The sequence below is a fragment of the Heterodontus francisci genome, chromosome 39, assembly GCF_036365525.1.
Source record: "Heterodontus francisci isolate sHetFra1 chromosome 39, sHetFra1.hap1, whole genome shotgun sequence".
NCBI lineage: Eukaryota > Metazoa > Chordata > Chondrichthyes > Heterodontiformes > Heterodontidae > Heterodontus > Heterodontus francisci.
Genome location: NC_090409.1, coordinates 35,491,638 through 35,513,390, shown reverse-complemented (window position 1 = coordinate 35,513,390; position 21,753 = coordinate 35,491,638). Strand labels below are relative to the sequence as shown.

General features: G+C 52.9%; 1 protein-coding gene across 2 annotated transcripts in view; it reads right to left on the bottom strand.

Moving 5' to 3' along the window:
- Nucleotides 1–21,004, bottom strand: part of LOC137352724 (basal cell adhesion molecule-like) — a 143,923-nt gene extending 122,919 nt beyond the window's left edge. For both annotated transcript variants that reach the window (XM_068018469.1, XM_068018468.1), the window contains exon 1: nucleotides 20,886–21,004. In XM_068018469.1, the coding sequence (XP_067874570.1) occupies nucleotides 20,886–20,931 (46 nt within the window). In that variant the 5' untranslated portion in view covers nucleotides 20,932–21,004. The remainder of the gene's footprint in view (nucleotides 1–20,885) is intronic.
- Nucleotides 21,005–21,753: the final 749 nt, after the last annotated feature.

The window sequence follows — 21,753 nt, the reverse complement described above, 5'->3', positions numbered from 1 at the left end:
TGAATAGGCCCCAGCCTCTCTCTCCCGCCTTTCCTTGTCACTCGGCAACGCCCCCCCCCACCCCCGACATGAGGAATCGGCCTGCGCGCAGCCTTCTGCAGTCGAATATCCCCCTCCCCTCCCACCTTGTTGGCTTAATGCCTCAGCACACAGGGTGTGAACTGAGCAGGGCTCCCTCTGGCTTCTATCCCACCGCCTCGACTGGGCAAAGGCAGCTTGTATCGATAGCACAGACGGGGGCCATTTGGCCCATCGCCTCTGTAGTCTAACGCTCCCATTAGTCTCACTTAACCTCTCTTTTCCCCCACAGCCCTGCAAATCTTTCCCCTCCAAGCCCAATGCCCTTTCGAAAAGCCCTGTTGAATCTGCCTTTAGTGTCCCATGCCACGAAAAATCGGGAAAGAGGTTGGTTTTGAGGAACGTGTTGAAGGGAGGAGAGAGGCTTAAAAAGGAGGGAATTCCAGAGCTTAGGGTCGAGGTGGCTTCAGAAGACGGCAGGGCAGGTGACTTAAAGCCTGATCAAAGAGCTAGATTTGAAAGCAGCCTCTTAGAAGCAGCACAAAGCATCTGAATGGCTTTTATACCACGATAGTTTCTTGATTGTTCGAGGCCCAGGAAGTGGGTTTAAAATGCCCAACACACGCACATCTCCCCAGCGCCCACAAGCACTGCCACACTCGAGAAGGGCACAAGCAGTAAAACAAAACACCTGCTTTACAAGACACTCCGAATGGAGCTCTATTTGTTTATATAATACAACAGCTCAATTAATTCAGACAAGAGCGACATGCCAAACTGCAGGAAATGCCAACCTGTGACCCGTAGAGACAGGCAGGAACTGACTGGGCCGTGCCTAATTGGTCCTCAGATATTCACCAAGCGGAGGGGCCTTGGGGAATTGCATTGTATTTGCAGCACAGTTACAGGCCATTCAGGCTGGAGGAGGTTACAGAGATAGGGAGGGTTGTAGGGGCTGGAGGAGGTTACAGAGATAGGGAGGGTTGTAGGGGCTGGAGGAGGTTACAGAGATAGGGAGGTGTGTAGGGGCTGGAGGAGGTTACAGAGATAGGGAGGTGTGTAGGGGCTGGAGGAGGGTACAGAGATAGGGAGGTGTGTAGGGACTGGAGGAAGTTATAGAGATAGGGAGGTGTGTAGGGGCTGGAGGAGGGTACAGAGATAGGGTGGGTTGTAGGGGCTGGAGGAGGTTACAGAGATAGGGAGGTGTGTAGGGGCTGGAGGAGGTTACAGAGATAGGGAGGTGTGTAGGGGCTGGAGGAGGGTACAGAGATAGGGAGGTGTGTAGGGACTGGAGGAAGTTATAGAGATAGGGTGGGTTGTAGGGGCTGGAGGAGGTTACAGAGATAGGGAGTGTTGTAGGAGCTGGAGGAGGTTACAGAGATAGGGAGGGTTGTAGGGGCTGGAGGAGGGTACAAAGATAGGGAGGGTTGTAGGAGCTGGAAGAGGTTACAGAGATGGGGGGTTTGGTTGTAGTGGCTGGAGGAGGTTACAGAGATAGGGAGGGTTGTAGGAGCTGGAGGAGGTTATAGAGATAGGGAGGGGTGTAGGGGCTGGAGGAGGTTATAGAGATAGGGAGGGGTGTAGGGGCTGGAGGAGGTTACAGAGATAGGGAGGTGTGTAGGGGCTGGAGGAGGTCACAGAGATGGGGGGTTTGGTTGTAGTGGCTGGAGGAGGTTACAGAGATAGGGAGGGCTGTAGGAGCTGGAGGAGGTTATAGAGATAGGGAGGGTTGTAGGGGCTGGAGGAGGTTACAGAGATAGGGAGGGGTGTAGGGGCTGGAGGAGGTTACAGAGATAGGGAGGGTTGTAGGAGCTGGAGGAGGGTACTGAGATAGGGCGGGTTGTAGGGGCTGGAGGAGGTTACAGAGATAGGGAGGGTTGTAGGAGCTGGAGGAGGTTACAGTAATAGGGAGGGTTGTAGGAGCTGGAGGAGGTTACAGAGATAGGGAGGGGTGTAGGGGCTGGAGGAGGGTACTGAGATAGGGAGGGGTGTAGGGGCTGGAGGAGGGTACTGAGATAGCGAGGGGTGTAGGGTTTGGAGGAGGGTACTGAGATAGCGAGGGGTGTAGGGGCTGGAGGAGGTTACAGAGATAGGGAGGGGTGTAGGGGCTGGAGGAGGGTACTGAGATAGGGAGGGGTGTAGGGGCTGGAGGAGGGTACTGAGATAGCGAGGGGTGTAGGGGCTGGAGGAGGGTACTGAGATAGCGAGGGGTGTAGGGGCTGGAGGAGGGTACTGAGATAGCGAGGGGTGTAGGGGCTGGAGGAGGGTACTGAGATAGCGAGGGGTGTAGGGGCTGGAGGAGGGTACTGAGATAGCGAGGGGTGTAGGGGCTGGAGGAGGGTACTGAGATAGGGAATGGTGAGGCCATGGAGGGATTTGATCTCGAGGGTGAGCATTTGAAAACAGGAGGCACTGCCAGATAGGGTGCCAGTGTGGGTCACCGAGCACAGGTGGGTGATGGGGGGGGTGGGGTGGGGAGGTGCAGGATTTGGTGCAAATTAGGACACAGGCCAACAGAGTTTTTGACTGACCTCAAATTTACAGAGGGACCTTTCTATTCCCTACTCCCCTCATGTGTTTATCCAACTTCCCCCTTAAATGCATTGATACTATTCACCTCATCCACTCCCTGTGGGAGAGAGTTCCACATTCTCACCACTCTCTGGGGAGAGAAGTTTCTCCTGAATTCCCTGTTGGATATTTGTTTGTATGCAGGGTAGGAGGAGAGCCTGTCTTACATTACTGGCAAGAGCTATTTGTACAGATCAGCAGTTATATATAGAGGATCAGTCATCTCAATATTTATAGAATGGGAAAAGAAGTTATAGGGGGATTGGTCTGTGAATGTACTTTGCACACTGGACCGATTACAATAACCAAACATGCTCAATATGCTATAAGCATTACCACTCTGCTGAAAAGGAAGATTGGAAGGACTGCTACCTCATCTGAAAGTCAAGGGCACTTTACAGTGCGACGGGTGACAACCCAAAATATTGCCTCTATCTGAAAGGGAACATCAAGCTAGATGATATTGCCAGCTCCGTTAAATACTTCAACTCCAGACCAAAATTCTATTTAGTCATTCCCGGGATACGGCAAGGCCGACTTTTCATGCCCATTCCGAGTTACCCGGGATTCAGTGCGGGCCACCGTAGTTAAGAGTCAAATACGTCCATGTGGAATTGGAGTCACATATAGGCCTACACCAGACAAAGACAGCAGGTTTTCTGCTCTCAGTTGACAGCCGTGACTCAACGGGCAGCACGCTCACCTTTGGGTGCGAGGGGCCCCGTCTTTTCGGGCGAGACACTAAACCGATGCCCCCATCTGCCCTCTCGGCTGGGCATAAACGATCGCACAGGCGCAAATGGAAGAGAGGGGGCTCTCCCCTTTATCCCACTGAGGAACATGGAGTGGCGATGTTTTCAAAGAGATAATTGCATCTTCATTGTGTTTAATGGTCTGCAGGTGGTGAGCATTCACTGGGGATTCACTTGAGCTCCTTATAAATAGAAACACACTGAAACTGGTGGCTGGGTTAGGAGGTGCTTGCTTGTAATCTGCAACTGTGTAAATAAAAGCTTACAAAATTGTGTAAACATTGGCTCCAGTTATATCCTTCACCTTTTTCTCAAAAATATACTTCATTCATAAAATCTGTAAAAGAAAACTACAAAACAATTCAAATTGGACATTTCAGAAAGTGCAAAAAAGATCAGTTTCTTTTGATACAGAACATGAGATGTCTCACTACTCTTGCCATTCCAGGTTATATTTACAACATATATTTACATTACATACCTAAAACATTCTCTGGTGCTTACAGCCCGAAGGGTTTTACACGGGTTACAGCCCCTCAGTTCACTATGGCGGGAGGACCTTACACAGTGGTCTTTCCCCATTGAGCCTTTGCTGCGGCTGCCCCAAGCTTTAGTGCGTCCCTCAGCACGTAGTCCTGGACCTTGGAATGTGCCAGTCTGCAACATTCGGTCTTGGACAACTCTCTGCGCTGGAAGACCAGCAAGTTTCGGGCAGACCAAAGAGCGTCTTTCACCAAATTGATGGTCCTCCAGCAGTAGTTGATGTTTGTCTCGGTGTGCGTCCCTGGGAACAGCCCGTAGAGCACAGACTCCTGTGTTACAGAGCTGCTTGGGATGAACCTCGACAAAAACCACTGCATCTCTTTCCACACCTGCTTTGCAAAGGCACAGTCCAGAAGGAGGTGGGCAACTGTCTCTTCCCCACCACAGCCACCGCGGGGGCAGCGTGCGGAGGGGATGAGATTCTGGGCGTGCAGGAAGGATCTGACGGGGAGGGCCCTTCTCACCACCAGCCAAGCTACGTCTTGGTGCTTCTTTGAAAGTTCTGGTGATGAGGCATTCTGTCAAATGACTTTGACAGTCTGCCCGGGGAACCATCCGAAAGGATCCACCATCTCCTTTTCCCGTAGAGCCTTGAGGACATTCCGTGCAGACCACTGCCTGATGAATCAGTGGTCAAAGGTGTTTTTCTGCACAAACTTCTCCCTTGACATCAAGGCAGCATTTGACTGAGTATGGCATCAAGGAGCCCTCGCAAAACTGGACTCAATAGTAATCAGGGGGAAAACTCTCTGCTGGTTGGAGTCATACCTAGAGCAAAGGAAGTTGGTTGTGGTTGTTGGAGGTCAATCATCTCAGCTCCAGGACATCACTGCAGGAGTTCCTCAGGGTAATGTCCTAGACCCAACCATCTTCAGCTGCTTCAATGACCTTCCTTCAATCATAAGGTCAGTAGTGGGGATGTTCGCTGATGATTGCACAATTTGTGACTCCTCAGATACTGAAGCAGTCCGTGTAGAAATGCAACAAGATCTGGACAATATCCAGGCTTGGGCTGAGAAGCGGCAAGTAACATTCACGCCACACAAGTGCCAGACAATGACCATCTCCAACAAGAGAGAATCTAACCATCTCCCTTTGACATTCAATGGCATTACCATCGCTGAATCCCCCACTATCAACATCCTGGATGTTACCATTGACCAGAAACTGAACTGAACCGGCCACATAAATACTGTGGCTGCAAGAGCAGGTCAGAGGCTGGGAATCCTGCAGCGAGTAACTCACCTCCTGACTCCCCAAAGCCTGTCCACCATCTACAAGGCACAAGTCAGGAGTCTGATGGAATACTCTCCACTTGCCTGGATGGGTGCAGCTCCAACAACACTCAAGAAGCTCGACACTATCCAGGACAAAGCAGCCCGCTTGATTGGCACCCCATCCACAAACATTCACTCCCTCCACCACCGACACACAGTGGCAGCAGTGTGTACCATCTACAAGATGCACTGCAGCAACGCACCAAGGCTCCTCAGACAGCACCTTCCAAACCCGCAACCGCTACCACCTAGAAGGACAGGGGCAACAGACGCATGGGAACACCACCACCTGCAAGTTCCCCTCCAAGTCACACACTATCCTGATTTGGAACTATATCGCCGTTCCTTCACTGTCGCTGGGTCAAAATCCTGGAACTCCCTTCCTAACAGCACTGTGGGTGTACCTACCCCACATGGACTGCAGTGGTTCAAGATGGCAGCTCACCACCACCTTCTCAAGGGCAATTAGGGATGGGCAATAAATGCTGGCCTGGCCAGTGACGCCCACATCCCATGAAAAGAATAAAACAAAAACAAGACACAGGTGGCAACCACGTTACATTGAGAGAGCCAGTTGATGAAGGACGTAACTGGAGTCAATGTTTTACAGACACAACATGGAACCATCGATCAAATATCAGGCTTTACAAATAACACTGTGAACTCTTCACTCATTCAGTCACAGTTTCCAGAATGACTCTTATCTACATTCCCACCAAGATATTTGGTCGAGTTTCAACATCTGCACTGAGTAGATTAACAGGCCAAATGGTGCAATCCCTCGGGCGAGGCAGAAATAGCCAGGAGTCAGTGGCTATTTTCGTGCCTCCGGAGCTGAGGCTGTGCTTCAATTCTGTCACAGCCCGTGTGTGCATCTCGATGCACTACATCTTGTCAGCCCCGGGATACAGAAGCCGTAGTGCGCCTGGCGTAGGACAACCTCAAGGCAAACAGTGAATCCAAAAGCAGTGATCGGGGAGGGGAGGAGCGGGGAGGTGAGATTATTGAATCAGCACTCAGTTACAGACTAGCAATGAACAAAGATTAAACCAAACTTTAATTTGTTTGTGAAGAAGTCAGGGAAAGTGTCTGGGTTATTCCCGTGCGGATGGAGAGAATTCACCTCCCTCTACTGCTACCAATTAGCATCCAATATTTATGACTTGTTTGTCTTGGAGAGGGTGTGGAGGGAGATTTACTGGAATGGTCCCAGGGATGAAGGACTTCAGTTAATGTGGAGAGACTGGGAGAAGCTGGGATTGTTCTCCTTAGAGCAGAGAAGGTTAAGGGGGAGATTTAATCGAAGCGTTCAAAATCACAAGGGGGTTTTGATGGAGTAAATGAGGAGAAACTGTTCCCAGTGGCAGGAGGGTCGGTAACCAGAGGGACACAGATTGAGGACGATGGGTAAAAGAACCAGAGTGGGGGAGATGAGGAGAATTTTTTTGACGCAGTGAGTTGTTGTGATCTGGAACGCGCTGCCTGAAAGGGCGGTGGAAGCAGATTCAATAGTAACTTTCAAAAGGGGGAATTGGATAAATAATGGAAGGGGAAAAATTTGCAGAGTGAGGGGGGAAAGAGCGGGGGTGGGGGGGGGACTAATTGGATAGATCTTTCTAAGAGCTGGCACAGACACGATGGGCCGAATGGACTCCCTGTTGCACTGTGAGATTCTACGATTCTAAGTCATTGTCCCAATTATCTTAAATCTCTGTCCCTCCTGGTACTGGAAACAGTTTCTAATGATCGACTCAGAAACTTACATGCTATTGTATTTTTCCGTTAAATCGGGGGTGAGTCACTCACTGAGTCACTGCAGGTGGATGAGAGAGCCCGAGACTGAGATGGAGATGGAGAGCAAACCCTCAACTCTAGCTCAATGGTCAGCCCATCTCTCCGCTTCCCCAACCCCACCCCAGAATATTTAACAGCCTGTCATTATTATCAAACGATCTCAGGGCAGCCAACGGGGTGAATTTAGCATCTCCTGAACTGCACACAACCAACTCCTCAACAGCCTCCCCCACCGCCCCCCAGCAACGTCTGGGAACGGGAGAGCTGGGCTGAGGTTAATAAGTGCAGGGGTGGGTGGTGAGACAAGGGGAGGCCATGCTGGGTCTGGACAGACAGTGGCGCAGTGGTTAGCACCGCAGCCTCACAGCTCCAGGGACCCGGGTTCGATTCCGGGTACTGCCTGTGCGGAGTTTGCATGTTCTCCCTGTGTCTGCGTGGGTTTTCGCCGGGTGCTCCGGTTTCCTCCCACAGCCAAAAGACTTGCAGGTGATAGGTAAATTGGCTGTTGTAAATTGCCCCTCGTGTAGGGAAGTGATAGGGAATATGGGATGACTGTAGGGTTAGTATAAATGGGTGGTTGTTGGTCGGCACAGACTCGGTGGGCCAAAGGGCCTGTTTCAGTGCTGTATCGCTAAAATAAATAAAAATAAAAAAAATATAATAAAAAAACACACACGGCTGGTCAGTGTTGCCCTCACTGCAGCATTCTCCTGCAGACTCCAACACATGCTGCAGTCTGAATAGTTTTCAGTTCCTTAAATCAATAATAACCTGCATCTAGAACAGAGATAGGGAGGGTTCTCAAACCTGGAGGAGGTTACAGAGATAGGGAGGGTACTCAGAGCTGGAGGAGGTTACAGAGATAGGGAGGGTACTCAGAGCTGGAGGAGGTTACAGAGATAGGGAGGGTACTCAGAGCTGGAGGAGGTTACAGAGATAGGGAGGGTACTCAAACCTGGAGGAGGTTACAGAGATAGGGAGGGTACTCAGAGCTGGAGGAGGTTACAGAGATAGGGAGGGTACTCAGAGCTGGAGGAGGTTACAGAGATAGGGAGGGTACTCAGAGCTGGAGGAGGTTACAGAGATAGGGAGGGTACTCAGAGCTGGAGGAGGTTACAGAGATAGGGATGGTTGTAGGGGCTGGAGGAGGTTACAGAGATAGGGAGGGTTGTAGGGGCTGGAGGAGGTTAGAGAGATAGGGATGGTTGTAGGGGCTGGAGGAGGGTACAGAGATAGGGAGGGTTCTCAAACCTGGAGGAGGTTACAGAGATAGGGAGGGTACTCAGAGCTGGAGGAGGTTACAGAGATGGGGAGGTTTGTAGGGGCTGGAGGAGGTTACAGAGATAGGGAGGGTTCTCAAACCTGGAGGAGGTTACAGAGATAGGGAGGGTACTCAGAGCTGGAGGAGGTTACAGAGATCGGGAGGGTACTCAGAGCTGGAGGAGGTTACAGAGATGGGGAGGTTTGTAGGGGCTGGAGGAGGTTACAGAGATGGGGAGGGTTGTAGGGGCTGGAGGAGGTTACAGAGATAGGGAGGGTTGTAGGGGCTGGAGGAGGTTACAGAGATAGGGAGGGTTGTCGGGGCTGGAGGAGGTTACAGAGATAGGGAGGGTTGTAGGGGCTGGAGGAGGTTACAGAGATGGGGGGAGGGTAGTAGGGGCTGGAGGAGGTTACAGAGATGGGGAGGGTTGGAGGAGCTGGAGGAGGTTACAGAGATAGGGAGGGTTGTAGGGGCTGGGGGAGATTACAGAGATGGGGGGAGTGTAGTAGGGGCTGGAGGAGGTTACAGAGATGGGGAGGGTTGTCGGGGCTGGAGGAGGTTACAGAGATAGGGAGGGTTGTAGGAGGTTACAGAGATAGGGAGGGTTGTCGGGGCTGGAGGAGGTTACAGAGATGGGGGGAGGGTAGTAGGGGCTGGAGGAGGTTACAGAGATAGGGAGGGTTGTAGGGGCTGGAGGAGGTTACAGAGATGGGGGGAGGGTAGTAGGGGCTGGAGGAGGTTACAGAGATAGGGAGGGTTGGAGGAGCCCCTAGAGGGATCTGAAAACAAAGGCAAGAATTTTTAAATGGATGCGTTACCAGATTCGGAGTCAGCGCAGGTCAGCGATAAACTGGGTGAACGGGGGAGTTAGGGGGCAGAGTTTTGGACGAGCTGATGTTCACAGAAAGTTGGGCGGCCAGTGAGATATTTAACAAGAGAGGGGAGCAGAGCTGAACAGCATCTTCGTACAATCTGAAGACATGATGTGTGATCAGAAGCAGGAGCCCCGACTGGTGTAAATTTCAGAAGTGTTCACATGGAGCTCAAGAGAAATAAAATCAAACTGTTCTTTTAAAAAAAAAACACTCAGTTTGTTCCTGCTGTCGATAGGGGTCTTAAACATGATCAACGAGGCGAAGTTGATTACAGCAATTAAACAGCATCCCAGTGATTGACACAAAGACACAACGTTTGACTGGATGACTGATGTGATGGACACCATTTCAGTTACACACTAAGAGGCCCATTTCGAACTAAACCACACAACTCTCATTGAAGGTTAAGGGGGAGATTTCATCGAGGCCTTCAAAATCATGAGGGGTTTTAATGGAGTAAATGAGGAGACACTGTTCCCAGTTTCTGTACTCTACCAGCGTTATCCAGTGACACCTGTCCCCACCAGTACTGTATCCCAGTGTTATACAGTGACAGACCTGTCCCCACCAGTACTGTATCCCAGTGTTATACAGTGACAGACCTGTCCCCACCAGTACTGTACCCCAGTGTTATACAGTAACAGACCTGTACCCACCAGTACTGTACCCCAGTGTTATACAGTGACAGACCCGTACCCACCAGTACTGTACCCCAGTGTTATACAGTGACAGACCTGTCCCCACCAGTACTGTACCCCAGTGTTATACACTGACAGACCTGTACCCACCAGTACTGTACCCCAGTGTTATACAGTGACAGACCTGTACCCACCAGTACTGTACCCCAGTGTTATACAATGACAGACCTGTACCCACCAGTACTGTACCCCAGTGTTATACAGTGACAGACCCGTACCCACCAGTACTGTACCCCAGTGTTATACAGTGACAGACCTGTACCCACCACGACTGTACCCCAGTGTTATCCAGTGACAGACCTGGACCCACCAGGACTGTACCCCAGTGTTATACAGTGACAGACCTGTCCCCACCAGTACTGTACCCCAGTGTTATACAGTGACAGACCCGTACCCACCAGTACTGTACCCCAGTGTTATACAGTGACAGACCTGTACCCACCACGACTGTACCCCAGTGTTATCCAGTGACAGACCTGGACCCACCAGGACTGTACCCCAGTGTTATACAGTGACAGACCTGTCCCCACCAGTACTGTACCCCAGTGTTATACAGTGACAGACCCGTACCCACCAGTACTGTACCCCAGTGTTATACAGTGACAGACCTGTACCCACCAGTACTGTACCCCAGTGTTATACAGTGACAGACCCGTACCCACCAGTACTGTACCCCAGTGTTATACAGTGACAGACCTGTACCCACCACGACTGTACCCCAGTGTTATCCAGTGACAGACCTGGACCCACCAGGACTGTACCCCAGTGTTATACAGTGACAGACCTGTCCCCACCAGTACTGTACCCCAGTGTTATACAGTGACAGACCCGTACCCACCAGTACTGTACCCCAGTGTTATACAGTGACAGACCCGTACCCACCAGTACTGTACCCCAGTGTTATACAGTGACAGACCTGTACCCACCACGACTGTACCCCAGTGTTATCCAGTGACAGACCTGGACCCACCAGGACTGTACCCCAGTGTTATACAGTGACAGACCTGTACCCACCACGACTGTACCCCAGTGTTATCCAGTGACAGACCTGGACCCACCAGGACTGTACCCCAGTGTTATACAGTGACAGACCTGTCCCCACCAGTACTGTAACCCAGTGTTATACAGTGACAGACCTGTCCCCACCAGTACTGTACCCCAGTGTTATAGTGACACACCTGTCCCCACCAGTACTGTACCCCAGTGTTATACAGTGACACACCTGTCCCCACCAGTACTGTACCCCAGTGTTATACAGTGACAGACCTGTACCCACCAGTACAGTACCCCAGTGTTATACATGACAGACCTGTCCCCACCAGTACTGTACCCCAGTGTTATACAGTAACAGACCTGTCCCCACCAGTACTGTAACCCAGTGTTATACAGTGACAGACCTGCACCACCTGTACTGTACCCCAGTGTTATAGTGACAGACCTGTCCTCACCAGTACTGTACCCCAGTGTTATACAGTGACAGACCTGTCCCCACCAGTACTGTACCCCAGTGTTATACAGTGACAGATCTGTCCCCACCAGTACTCTACCCCAGTGTTATACAGTGACAGACCTGTCCCCACCAGTACTGTACCCCAGTGTTATAGTGACAGACCTGTCCTCACCAGTACTGTACCCCAGTGTTATACAGTGACAGACCTGCACCACCTGTACCGTACCCCAGTGTTATACAGTGACAGACCTGCACCACCTGTACTGTACCCGTGTTATACAGTGACAGACCTGTACCCACCAGTACTGTACCCCAGTGTTATACAGTGACAGATCTGTCCCCACCAGTACTCTACCCCAGTGTTATACAGTGACAGACCTGTCCCCACCAGTACTGTACCCCAGTGTTATAGTGACAGACCTGTCCTCACCAGTACTGTACCCCAGTGTTATACAGTGACAGACCTGTACCCACCAGTACTGTAACCCAGTGTTATACAGTGACAGACCTGCACCACCTGTACTGTACCCCAGTGTTATACAGTGACACACCTGTCCCCACCAGTACTGTACCCCAGTGTTTTACAGTGACAGACCTGTCCCCACCAGTACTGTACCACAGTGTTATACAGTGACAGACCTGTCCCCACCAGTTCTGTACAGCAGTGTTATAAAGTGACAGACCTGTCCCCACCATTACTGTACCCCAGTGTTATACAGTGACAGACCTGTCCCCACCAGTTCTGTACCCCAGTGTTGTACATGACAGACCTGTCCCCACCAGTGCTGTACCCCAGTGTTTTACAGTGACAGACCTGTCCCCACCAGTACTGTACCACAGTGTTATACAGTGACAGACCTGTACCCACCAGTACTGTACCCCAGTGTTATACAGTGACAGACCTGTACCCACCAGTACTGTACCCCAGTGTTATACAGTGACAGACCTGTCCCCACCAGTAGTGTACCCCAGTGTTATACAGCGACAGACCTGTCCCCACCAGTACTATACCCCAGTGTTATACAGTAACAGACCTGTCCCCACCAGTACTGTACCTCAGTGTTATACAGTGACAGACCTGTACCCACCAGTACTGTACCCCAGTGTTTTACAGTGACAGACCTGTCCCCACCAGTACTGTACCACAGTGTTATACAGTGACAGACCTGTCCCCACCAGTACTGTACCCCAGTGTTATACAGTGACAGACCTGTCCCCACCTGTACTGTACCCCAGTGTTATACAGTGACAAACCTGTACCCACCAGTACTGTAACCCAGTGTAACACAGCTGTTTGCAGATACATATTTGAACTGTACTCTGGTTTCCCACACAGTTTGAGCAAATACACTGAAATCTTCATATCCCATGCATTGCATTGCAGTGAATCACAGTTCTTGGGACCCTTTGCTTCCATCACTTCCCAATTCCAGCTGAAGGTGAGACGAGCCCCACCCATCAGTAGAATTGAAACATGGGCCATTGAACCTCCGACACTGACCAACCTTACTAGTTTCCATGCCGAGTGTCCAGGGGTCACCAAGGGTCAGAAAACATCCGGGCTCATCTCGGCCCTGAATCCAACCAGGGCCGAGGGCGGCCACTGTCCTGTCAGAAGGGCAGGAAACTCGGATCCAGTGCAGCCCCCCCCATTAAAGCTGGGCCCTGAACCTGACTCAGGCATTGGCTAATCCCACCACCCCTCCCCCTCGAGGCAGGCCCAGAACCAACCTGTAATCCAGGCCTACCCCTCAGGCTCCATGCAAAAGATCCAACTTTAAAAATTACCATCGCAAAGCAGAATCCTATAAATAGCCGGACACCGGCCGAAAGGAACATGACCCAACAAACAGCTGAGCCTTCTCAGCATAACTGGGGCCTGAGAAAACAGCTGGCCCTCTTCTGAGCTGCCCTCTCAATCAATCAGGAGCAGTGTTCCGGAATTCCAGAATTCTTGAACCCAAGGAAACGGAATGCAAATTCCCACCTTGCTCCTGTATTGCCAAATTGCTCCCATTGGATTGTCTAACACAGTCAGAGATCTGGATCTGTCTCTCTCTCTCTCTCAACTCAGATTCAGAAGATCGTGGGTTCGAGGCCCATTCCCAAGACTTGAGCCCCATAATCCAGGCCAACACTCCCAGTGCCAGTACGGAGGGTGCGCTGCCCTGTCGGAGGGTCAGTACTGAGGGAGTGCTGCCCTGTCAGAGGGTCAGTACTGAGGGAGTGCTGCCCTGTCAGAGGGTCAGTACTGAGGGTGCGCTGCCCTGTCAGAGGGTCAGTACTGAGGGAGCGCCGCATTGTCAGAGGGTCAGCACTGAGGGAGCGCTGCACTGTCAGAGGGTCAGTGCTGAGGGAGTGCTGCACTGTCAGAGGGTCAGTGCTGAGGGAGTGCTGCACTGTCGGAGGGTCAGTACTGAGGGAGTGCTGCACTGTCAGAGGGTCAGTACTGAGGGTGCGCTGCCCTGTCAGAGGGTCAGTACTGAGGGTGCGCTGCCCTGTCAGAGGGTCAGTACTGAGGGTGCGCTGCCCTGTCAGAGGGTCAGTACTGAGGGAGCGCCGCATTGTCAGAGGGTCAGCACTGAGGGAGCGCTGCACTGTCAGAGGGTCAGTGCTGAGGGAGTGCTGCACTGTCAGAGGGTCAGTGCTGAGGGAGTGCTGCACTGTCGGAGGGTCAGTACTGAGGGAGTGCTGCACTGTCAGAGGGTCAGTACTGAGGGTGCGCTGCCCTGTCAGAGGGTCAGTACTGAGGGTGCGCTGCCCTGTCAGAGGGTCAGTACTGAGGGTGCGCTGCCCTGTCAGAGGGTCAGTACTGAGGGAGCGCCGCATTGTCAGAGGGTCAGCACTGAGGGAGCGCTGCACTGTCAGAGGGTCAGTGCTGAGGGAGCGCCGCACTGTTGGAGGGTCAGTACTGAGGGAGTGCTGCACTGTCGGAGGGTCAGTACTGAGGGAGTGCTGCACTGTCAGAGGGTCAGTGCTGAGGGAGCGCTGCACTGTCGGAGGGTCAGTAGTGAGGGAGCGCTGCACTGTCAGAGGGTCAGTACTGAGGGAGTGTTGCCCTGTCAGAGGGTCAGTACTGAGGGAGTGTTGCCCTGTCAGAGGGTCAGTCCTGAGGGAGCGCCGCATTGTCAGAGGGTCAGCACTGAGGGAGCGCTGATATGTCGTAGGGTCAGTACTGAGGGAGAGCTGCACTGTCAGAGGGTCAGTGCTGAGGGAGCGCTGCACTGTCGGAGGGTCAGTACGGAGGGAGCGCTGCCCTGTCAGAGGGTCAGTACTGAGGGAGTGCCGCATTGTCAGAGGGTCAGCACTGAGGGAGCGCTGATATGTCGTAGGGTCAGTACTGAGGGAGAGCTGCACTGTCAGTGGGTCAGTGCTGAGGGAGCGCTGCACTGACGGAGGCTCAGTAGTGAGGGAGCGCCGCATTATCGGAGGGTCAGTACTAAGGGAGCCCCGCCCTGTCGGAGGGTCAGTGCTGAGGGAGCGCCGCACTGTCGCAGGGTCAGTACTGAGGGAGCGCTGTACTGTCAGAGGGTCAGTACTGAGGGAGCGCTGCACTGTCAGAGGGTCAGTGCTGAGGGAGCGCTGCACTGTCAGAGGGTCAGTACTGAGGGAGCGCTGCACTGTCGGAGGGTCAGTAGTGAGGGAGTGCTGCACTGTCGGAGGGTCAGGACTGAGGGAGCGCTGCACTGTCGGAGGGTCAGTAGTGAGGGAGCGCTGCACTGTCGGAGGGTCAGTACTGAGGGAGCGCTGCACTGTCGGAGGGTCAGTAGTGAGGGAGTGCTGCACTGTCGGAGGGTCAGTACTGAGGGAGTGCTGCACTGTCGGAGGGTCAGTACTGAGGAAGCCCCGCCCTGTCGGAGGGTCAGTGCTGAGGGAGCGCCGCACTGTTGGAGGGTCAGTACTGAGGGAGTGCTGCACTGTCGGAGAGTCAGTACTGAGGAAGCCCCGCCCTGTCGGAGGGTCAGTGCTGAGGGAGCGCTGCACTGTCAGAGGGTCAGTGCTGAGGGAGCGCCGCACTGTTGGAGGGTCAGTACTGAGGGAGTGCTGCACTGTCGGAGGGTCAGTACTGAGGGAGTGCTGCACTGTCAGAGGGTCAGTGCTGAGGGAGCGCTGCACTGTCGGAGGGTCAGTAGTGAGGGAGCGCTGCACTGTCGGAGGGTCAGTAGTGAGGGAGTGTTGCCCTGTCAGAGGGTCAGTACTGAGGGAGTGTTGCCCTGTCAGAGGGTCAGTCCTGAGGGAGCGCCGCATTGTCAGAGGGTCAGCACTGAGGGAGCGCTGATATGTCGTAGGGTCAGTACTGAGGGAGAGCTGCACTGTCAGAGGGTCAGTGCTGAGGGAGCGCTGCACTGTCGGAGGGTCAGTACTGAGGGAGTGTTGCCCTGTCAGAGGGTCAGTACTGAGGGAGTGTTGCCCTGTCAGAGGGTCAGTACTGAGGGAGTGCCGCATTGTCAGAGGGTCAGCACTGAGGGAGCGCTGATATGTCGTAGGGTCAGTACTGAGGGAGAGCTGCACTGTCAGAGGGTCAGTGCTGAGGGAGCGCTGCACTGTCGGAGGGTCAGTAGTGAGGGAGCGCTGCACTGTCGGAGGGTCAGTAGTGAGGGAGCGCTGCCCTGTCGGAGAGTCAGTAGTGAGGGAGTGCTGCACTATCAGAGGGTCAGTGCTGAGGGAGCGCCGCACTGTCGCAGGGTCAGTACTGAGGGAGCGCTGTACTGTCAGAGGGTCAGTACTGAGGGAGCGCTGCACTGTCAGAGGGTCAGTGCTGAGGGAGCGCTGCACTGTCAGAGGGTCAGTACTGAGGGAGCGCTGCACTGTCGGAGGGTCAGTAGTGAGGGAGTGCTGCACTGTCGGAGGGTCAGTACTGAGGGAGCGCCGCATTGTCAGAGGGTCAGTGCTGAGGGAGCGCTGCACTGTTGGAGGGTCAGCACTGAGGGAGTGCTGCACTGTCGGAGGGTCAGTAGTGAGGGAGCGCTGCACTGTCGGAGGGTCAGTACTGAGGGAGCACCGCATTGTCGGAGGGTCAGTACTGAGGGAGTGCTGCACTGTCAGAGGGTCAGTGCTGAGGGAGCGCTGCACTGTTGGAGGGTCAGCACTGAGGGAGTGCTGCACTGTCGGAGGGTCAGTAGTGAGGGAGCGCTGCACTGTCGGAGGGTCAGCACTGAGGGAGCACCGCATTGTCGGAGGGTCAGTACTGAGGAAGCCCCGCCCTGTCGGAGGGTCAGTGCTGAGGGAGCGCTGCACTGTCGGAGGGTCAGTGCTGAGGGCATGCCGCACTGTCGGAGGGTCAGTGCTGAGGGAGTGCTGCACTGTCGGAGGGTCAGTGCTGAGGGAGTGCCGCACTGTCGGAGGTGCCGTCTTTCAGATGAGACATTAAACCGAGGCCCCCGTCTGCCCTCTCAGGTGGGTGTAAAAGATCCCACGGCCACTATTTGGAAGAAGAGCAGTGGGGGGGGTGGGGGGAGTTCTCCCCGGTGTGTGGGGACAATATTTATCCCTCAACAAACAGGACAAAAAAAAACTTATTATTTGAGTCATTATCACATTGTTATGTGTGGGATCTTGCTGTGCGCAAACTGGCTGCTGCGTTTCCTGCATTAGGGCGGCGCAGTGGTTAGCACCACAGCCTCACAGCTCCAGGGACCCGGGTTCAATTCTGGGTGCTGCCTGTGTGGAGTTTGCAACTTCTCCCTGTTTCTGCGTGGGTTTTCTCCGGGTGCTCCGGTTTCCTCCTACATTCCAAAGACTTGCAGGTTGATAGGTAAATTGGCCATTATAAATTGTCACTAGTATAGGTAGGTGGTAGGGAAATATATAGGGACAGGTGGGGATGTGGTAGGAATATGGGATTAGTGTAGGATTAGTATAAATGGGTGGTTGATGTTCGGCACAGACTCGGTGGGCCGAAGGGCCTGTTTCAGTGCTGTATCTCTAATCACAACAGTGACTACAGTTTGAAAGTATTGCAATGGCCACCTAACATTCGGGGACGGCCGTAGTGCAGAACAGGCGCTATTTCAATGCAGGGTCCCTCTTGCTCTCTGAGGCACTTTACATCCCTGTCTACCTTTGACCTTCAACAAGTCCCGCCTACTCCACCTCTGCATGAAACATGATTCATCTCCCTCCCCCCGCCCTCCCCTTCCTGATGCCAAATTCCCCCTCCTCGAGAGCCCCCTCCGGACATAAGTCAGTGCCTCCGGGAGCGATGAGGAGAGGGTTCAGCGAGGGGAACCTCCCTCTTAAGAAATAGTCCAAGGCTCGTGCAGGGGGCAGTGGCGATGACCGCTTGTGAGCGCCTGCCACTTTAAGTGTCACTGACCTCGTCTTTCACACCTCAAAGCCTCAACAGAACAAGGGAGTGCGAGGGAAATCAGAGGAGACACAATTAAAAGAGAGTGTGTGGTTTTTAATAATAACAGGGTTCCCACACGGAGAATGTGGAGCTGCAGGGACATGTTCAGTGTTTGATCAACCCAGCAATTCAAAACCCCGTTAATCATCTCAGCTCCTTTTAACAAAACCTCTCATCTGCACTTTGAACTGTTGCTGCATTCTCTCTCTCTCCCCGCCAACCCCCTCCCTCTCCCCCAGACCCCTCCCTCCAACATGTAAATCAGGTCCTGGATCCTATCTCTTGTGTTAAGGGAGTCTTATCCGAGAGAATGCTTGGAATTCCATCCAGGCTAACCTGCCCCGGACACTTGTCAACATCCAGAGAGTTTCTGCAGAGAGAGAGAGAGAGAAAAAAAGAGAGAGAGAAAGAGAAAAAGATCAAGAGAGAAAGAGAGAAAGAGAGAGGAGAGAAAGATAAAGGGGAAGAGAAGGAAAGAGAGAGAAGAGAGAGAGAAAGATAAAGGGAAAGAGAGAGAAAGAGATAGGACAGAAAGAGAGAAGAGAGAAAGAAAGAAAGCAAATGAGAGGGAAAAAGGAGAGATAAAGGGAGAGAGACAGAAAAGGGGAAAAAGACGAGAGTGAGTGAAAAGAGAGAAAGAGAGGACAGAAAGAGAGAGAGAAAGAAAGAGAGGACAGAAAGAGAGAGAGAAAGAAAGAAAGAGAGAGGGAGAAAAAAGAGAAAGAGAGAGAAATAGATAGAGAAAAAGGGAAAGGAAAGAGAGAAAAAGAGAAAGGGAGAAAGAGAGAGAGAGAGAAAAGAGAGACCCCTCCCAGCTCCCTCTTCCTTGCACCCACCCCCCCACTTTGCCCAAATCCCCAGCACCCACCCAGGCTCACAGCCCTGCAGAGCAGCCCATGGACATGAGTGACCGATAAGCACAACGGAGTCTGTGTTCAATGTGCAGGATAGAGAGAGCGAGAGACTAAGAGAGAGAGTCAGAGAGAGAGACAGAAAGAGAGAGCGAGAGACTGAGAGAGAGTCAGAGAGAGAGAGTGTCAGAGAGAGAGAGACAGACAGAGAGACGCAGAGAAAGACAGAAAGAGAGCGAGAGACTGAGAGAGAGACAGAAAGAGAGAGAGAGACAGAAAGAGAGAGAGAGTGAGAGACAGAGAGGGACAGAAAGAGAGAGAGAGGGACAGAGAGACAGAGAGACATACACAGACGTGTAGAGAGATACTCAGTGGAGCAAAGAGGGGCAAAGTCAGATGAGAGATGGAGGAGAGAGAGAGAGGCAACAGTAAATCTATACACAGGCGGAAAGGAACAAGAGGGAGGGGGAAGACAGGAGGGTGAGGGGGGTAACGGGATTGGAGGGAGGGGGAAGGCAGGAGAGTGAGGGGGTAACGGGATTGGAGGGAGGGAGAAGGCAGGAGAGTGAGGGGGTAATGGGATTGGAGGGAGGGAGAAGGCAGGAGAGTGAGGGGGTAACGGGATTGGAGGGAGGGGGAAGGCAGGAGAGTGAGGGGGCAATGGGATTGGAGGGAGGGAGAAGGCAGGAGAGTGAGGGGGTAACAGGATTGGAGGGAGGGGGAAGGCAGGAGAGGGGGTAACGGGATTGGAGGGAGGGGGAAGGCGGGAGAGTGAGGGGGTAACGGGATTGGAGGGAGGGAGAAGGCAGGAGAGTGAGGGGGTAATGGGATTGGAGGGAGGGGGAAGGGAAGAGAGTGAGGGGGTAACGGGATTGGAGGGAGGGAGAAGGAAGGAGAGTGAGGGGGTAACGGGATTGGAGGGAGGGGGAAGGCAGGAGAGTGAGGGGGTAATGGGAGGAGAGAGAGGGGGAAGACAGGAGAGTGAGGGGGTAATGGGATTGGAGGGAGGGGGAAGGCAGGAGAGTGAGGGGGTAATGGGATTGGAGGGAGGGGGAAGGCAGGAGAGTGAGGGGGTAACGGGATTGGAGGGAGGGAGAAGGCAGGAGAGTGAGGGGGTAACGGGATTGGAGGGAGGGGGAAGGCAGGAGAGTGAGGGGGTAACAGGATTGGAGGGAGGGGGAAGGCAGGAGAGTGAGGGGGTAACAGGATTGGAGGGAGGGAGAAGGCAGGAGAGTGAGGGGGTAACAGGATTGGAGGGGGGGAAGGCAGGAGAGTGAGGGGGTAATGGGAGGAGAGGGATGGGGGAACGGGATTGGAGGGAGGGAGAAGGCAGGAGAGTGAGGGGGTAATGGGAGGAGAGGGATGGGGGAACGGAGAAGGGGGACTGAGAGATGGGGTAAGATTGCAGGGTGGGAGGTCAGTGATAGAGGACAGAATAAGGTGAATAGTTTGGGGAAAGAGAGAGTTGATGAGGCGGAACAAGTGGGAAAGGAGCGCGGGAGGCTGATGGGAATGGGGTCGGGAATGAGAGAGGGAAAGAGGGAATGAAGCAAGAGGAAGAAAAATTAGTTTGAATCAAACTGACAGGACAGAAAGAGGATGAAGTGACTAATGAGAAGAGAGAGAGAATAGGGTGGGGCAGAAGAGAAACAGAGTGAGAAAATTAACCGAACAGAAAGTCGGAGAAAGATAAACTGGGAGTGGCAGAGGAGGAGGAAACGGAAGGTGATGGAGAGAAAGAGGAGAGGGAGAAGGATGAACTGCCAGTGAAAGAGAAGAGGAAGGCTGATGGAAGACCAGCAAGGAACAGATTAAAGAACAAAATCGAGAGGGAGAGAGAACAATGGGGGAAGGAGCGAGAGAGAAAGGGGAGAAGACAGGGTGAAGGAGAGAGGGTGAGAGAGAGAGGGAGTGGAGCAGACAGGGTGAAGGAGAGAGAGAGAGAGTGTGCAACAAGACCCAGCTAAAGGGAGGGAGATGTGGGAACACCTGAGAAACAGAAAATCCAGGGTTTGGAAAGGATGACGTGTGTGGGAGAGAAAGAGGGAGGGAGAGAGAGAAAGAGAAAGAGGGAGGGAGAGAGAGAAAAAGAGAGAGGGAGAGAGAAAAAGAGGGAGAAATGGGAGCGATCTCCCAGCCGCAGTTTGAGAAGTTTGCAGGTTGAGGCGAGGACGGGGACACTCCATCAGCACTGCGGTTCAGATAGAGGGAGAGACACCCAGAATCTAACAGGAGGATATTTAGCAGAAAGCAGATACAGTGCAGTCTGACCCCAGTGAAACTCACACCGAAACTCCCAAGAAATAAACACACAAGAGTTACATTCATTCACAGAATGACCAACTGCGAAGGTCTGTTTACAAAGTTTAAACAGTGATTCCCTTTTATCTGTAAATATAATTGCATGAAATCAGACTTTACAAAACAAAAGTTGAAGATATTTTACCTGGGATGGTAATTGCCAAGAACAGGGCAGCTCGCAGACAATTCATTCTCTCTCTGGTTCTGCTCACGACCGTTCACAATCTAACCAACACTGGAACTCTCTCACTGCACACACACTCTCTCAACTCAAATCACTCGGAACGTTATTGAAGTCCCGCCTCTTGGGATTTAAGAGAGGAGGGACAGAGAGAGGGTGGGGGGGGGGTGAATTTAAAAGCAAAAGTATTCTCCAAAAACCCAGTATTAAAATTCTCAAGGTAATAGCTTGTTATCGACCTGGCTGCTCCTCGCCTAATTCTGAACAAATATTAACATGCAGACTGCAGCCCTTGTTTAAAAACGACAAGCACTGCCCCAGCACATCCAGTCCGTGCAGCTCTCCGCAGAGCAATCCACTCAGCTCCACTCCGACACGCCCTCAATACTGACCCTCCAACAGTGCAGCACTCCCACAGTACTGACCCTCTGACAGTGGAGCACTCCCTCAGTACTGACCCTCTGACAGTGCGGCACTCCCACAGTACTGACCCTCTGACAGTGCGGCACTCCCACAGTACTGACCCTCTGACAGTGCGGCACTCCCTCCGTACTGACCCTCTGACAGTGCAGCACTCTCTCAGTACTGACCCTCCAACAGTCCGGCACTCCCACAGTACTGACCCTCCAAGAGTGCAGCACTCCCACAGTACTGACCCTCCAACAGTCCGGCACTCCCACAGTACTGACCCTCCAACAGTCCGGCACTCCCACAGTACTGACCCTCCAAGAGTGCAGCACTCCCACAGTACTGACCCTCCAACAGTGCGGCACTCCCACAGTACTGACCCTCTGACAGTGTAGCACACCTTCAGTACTGACCCTCTGACAGT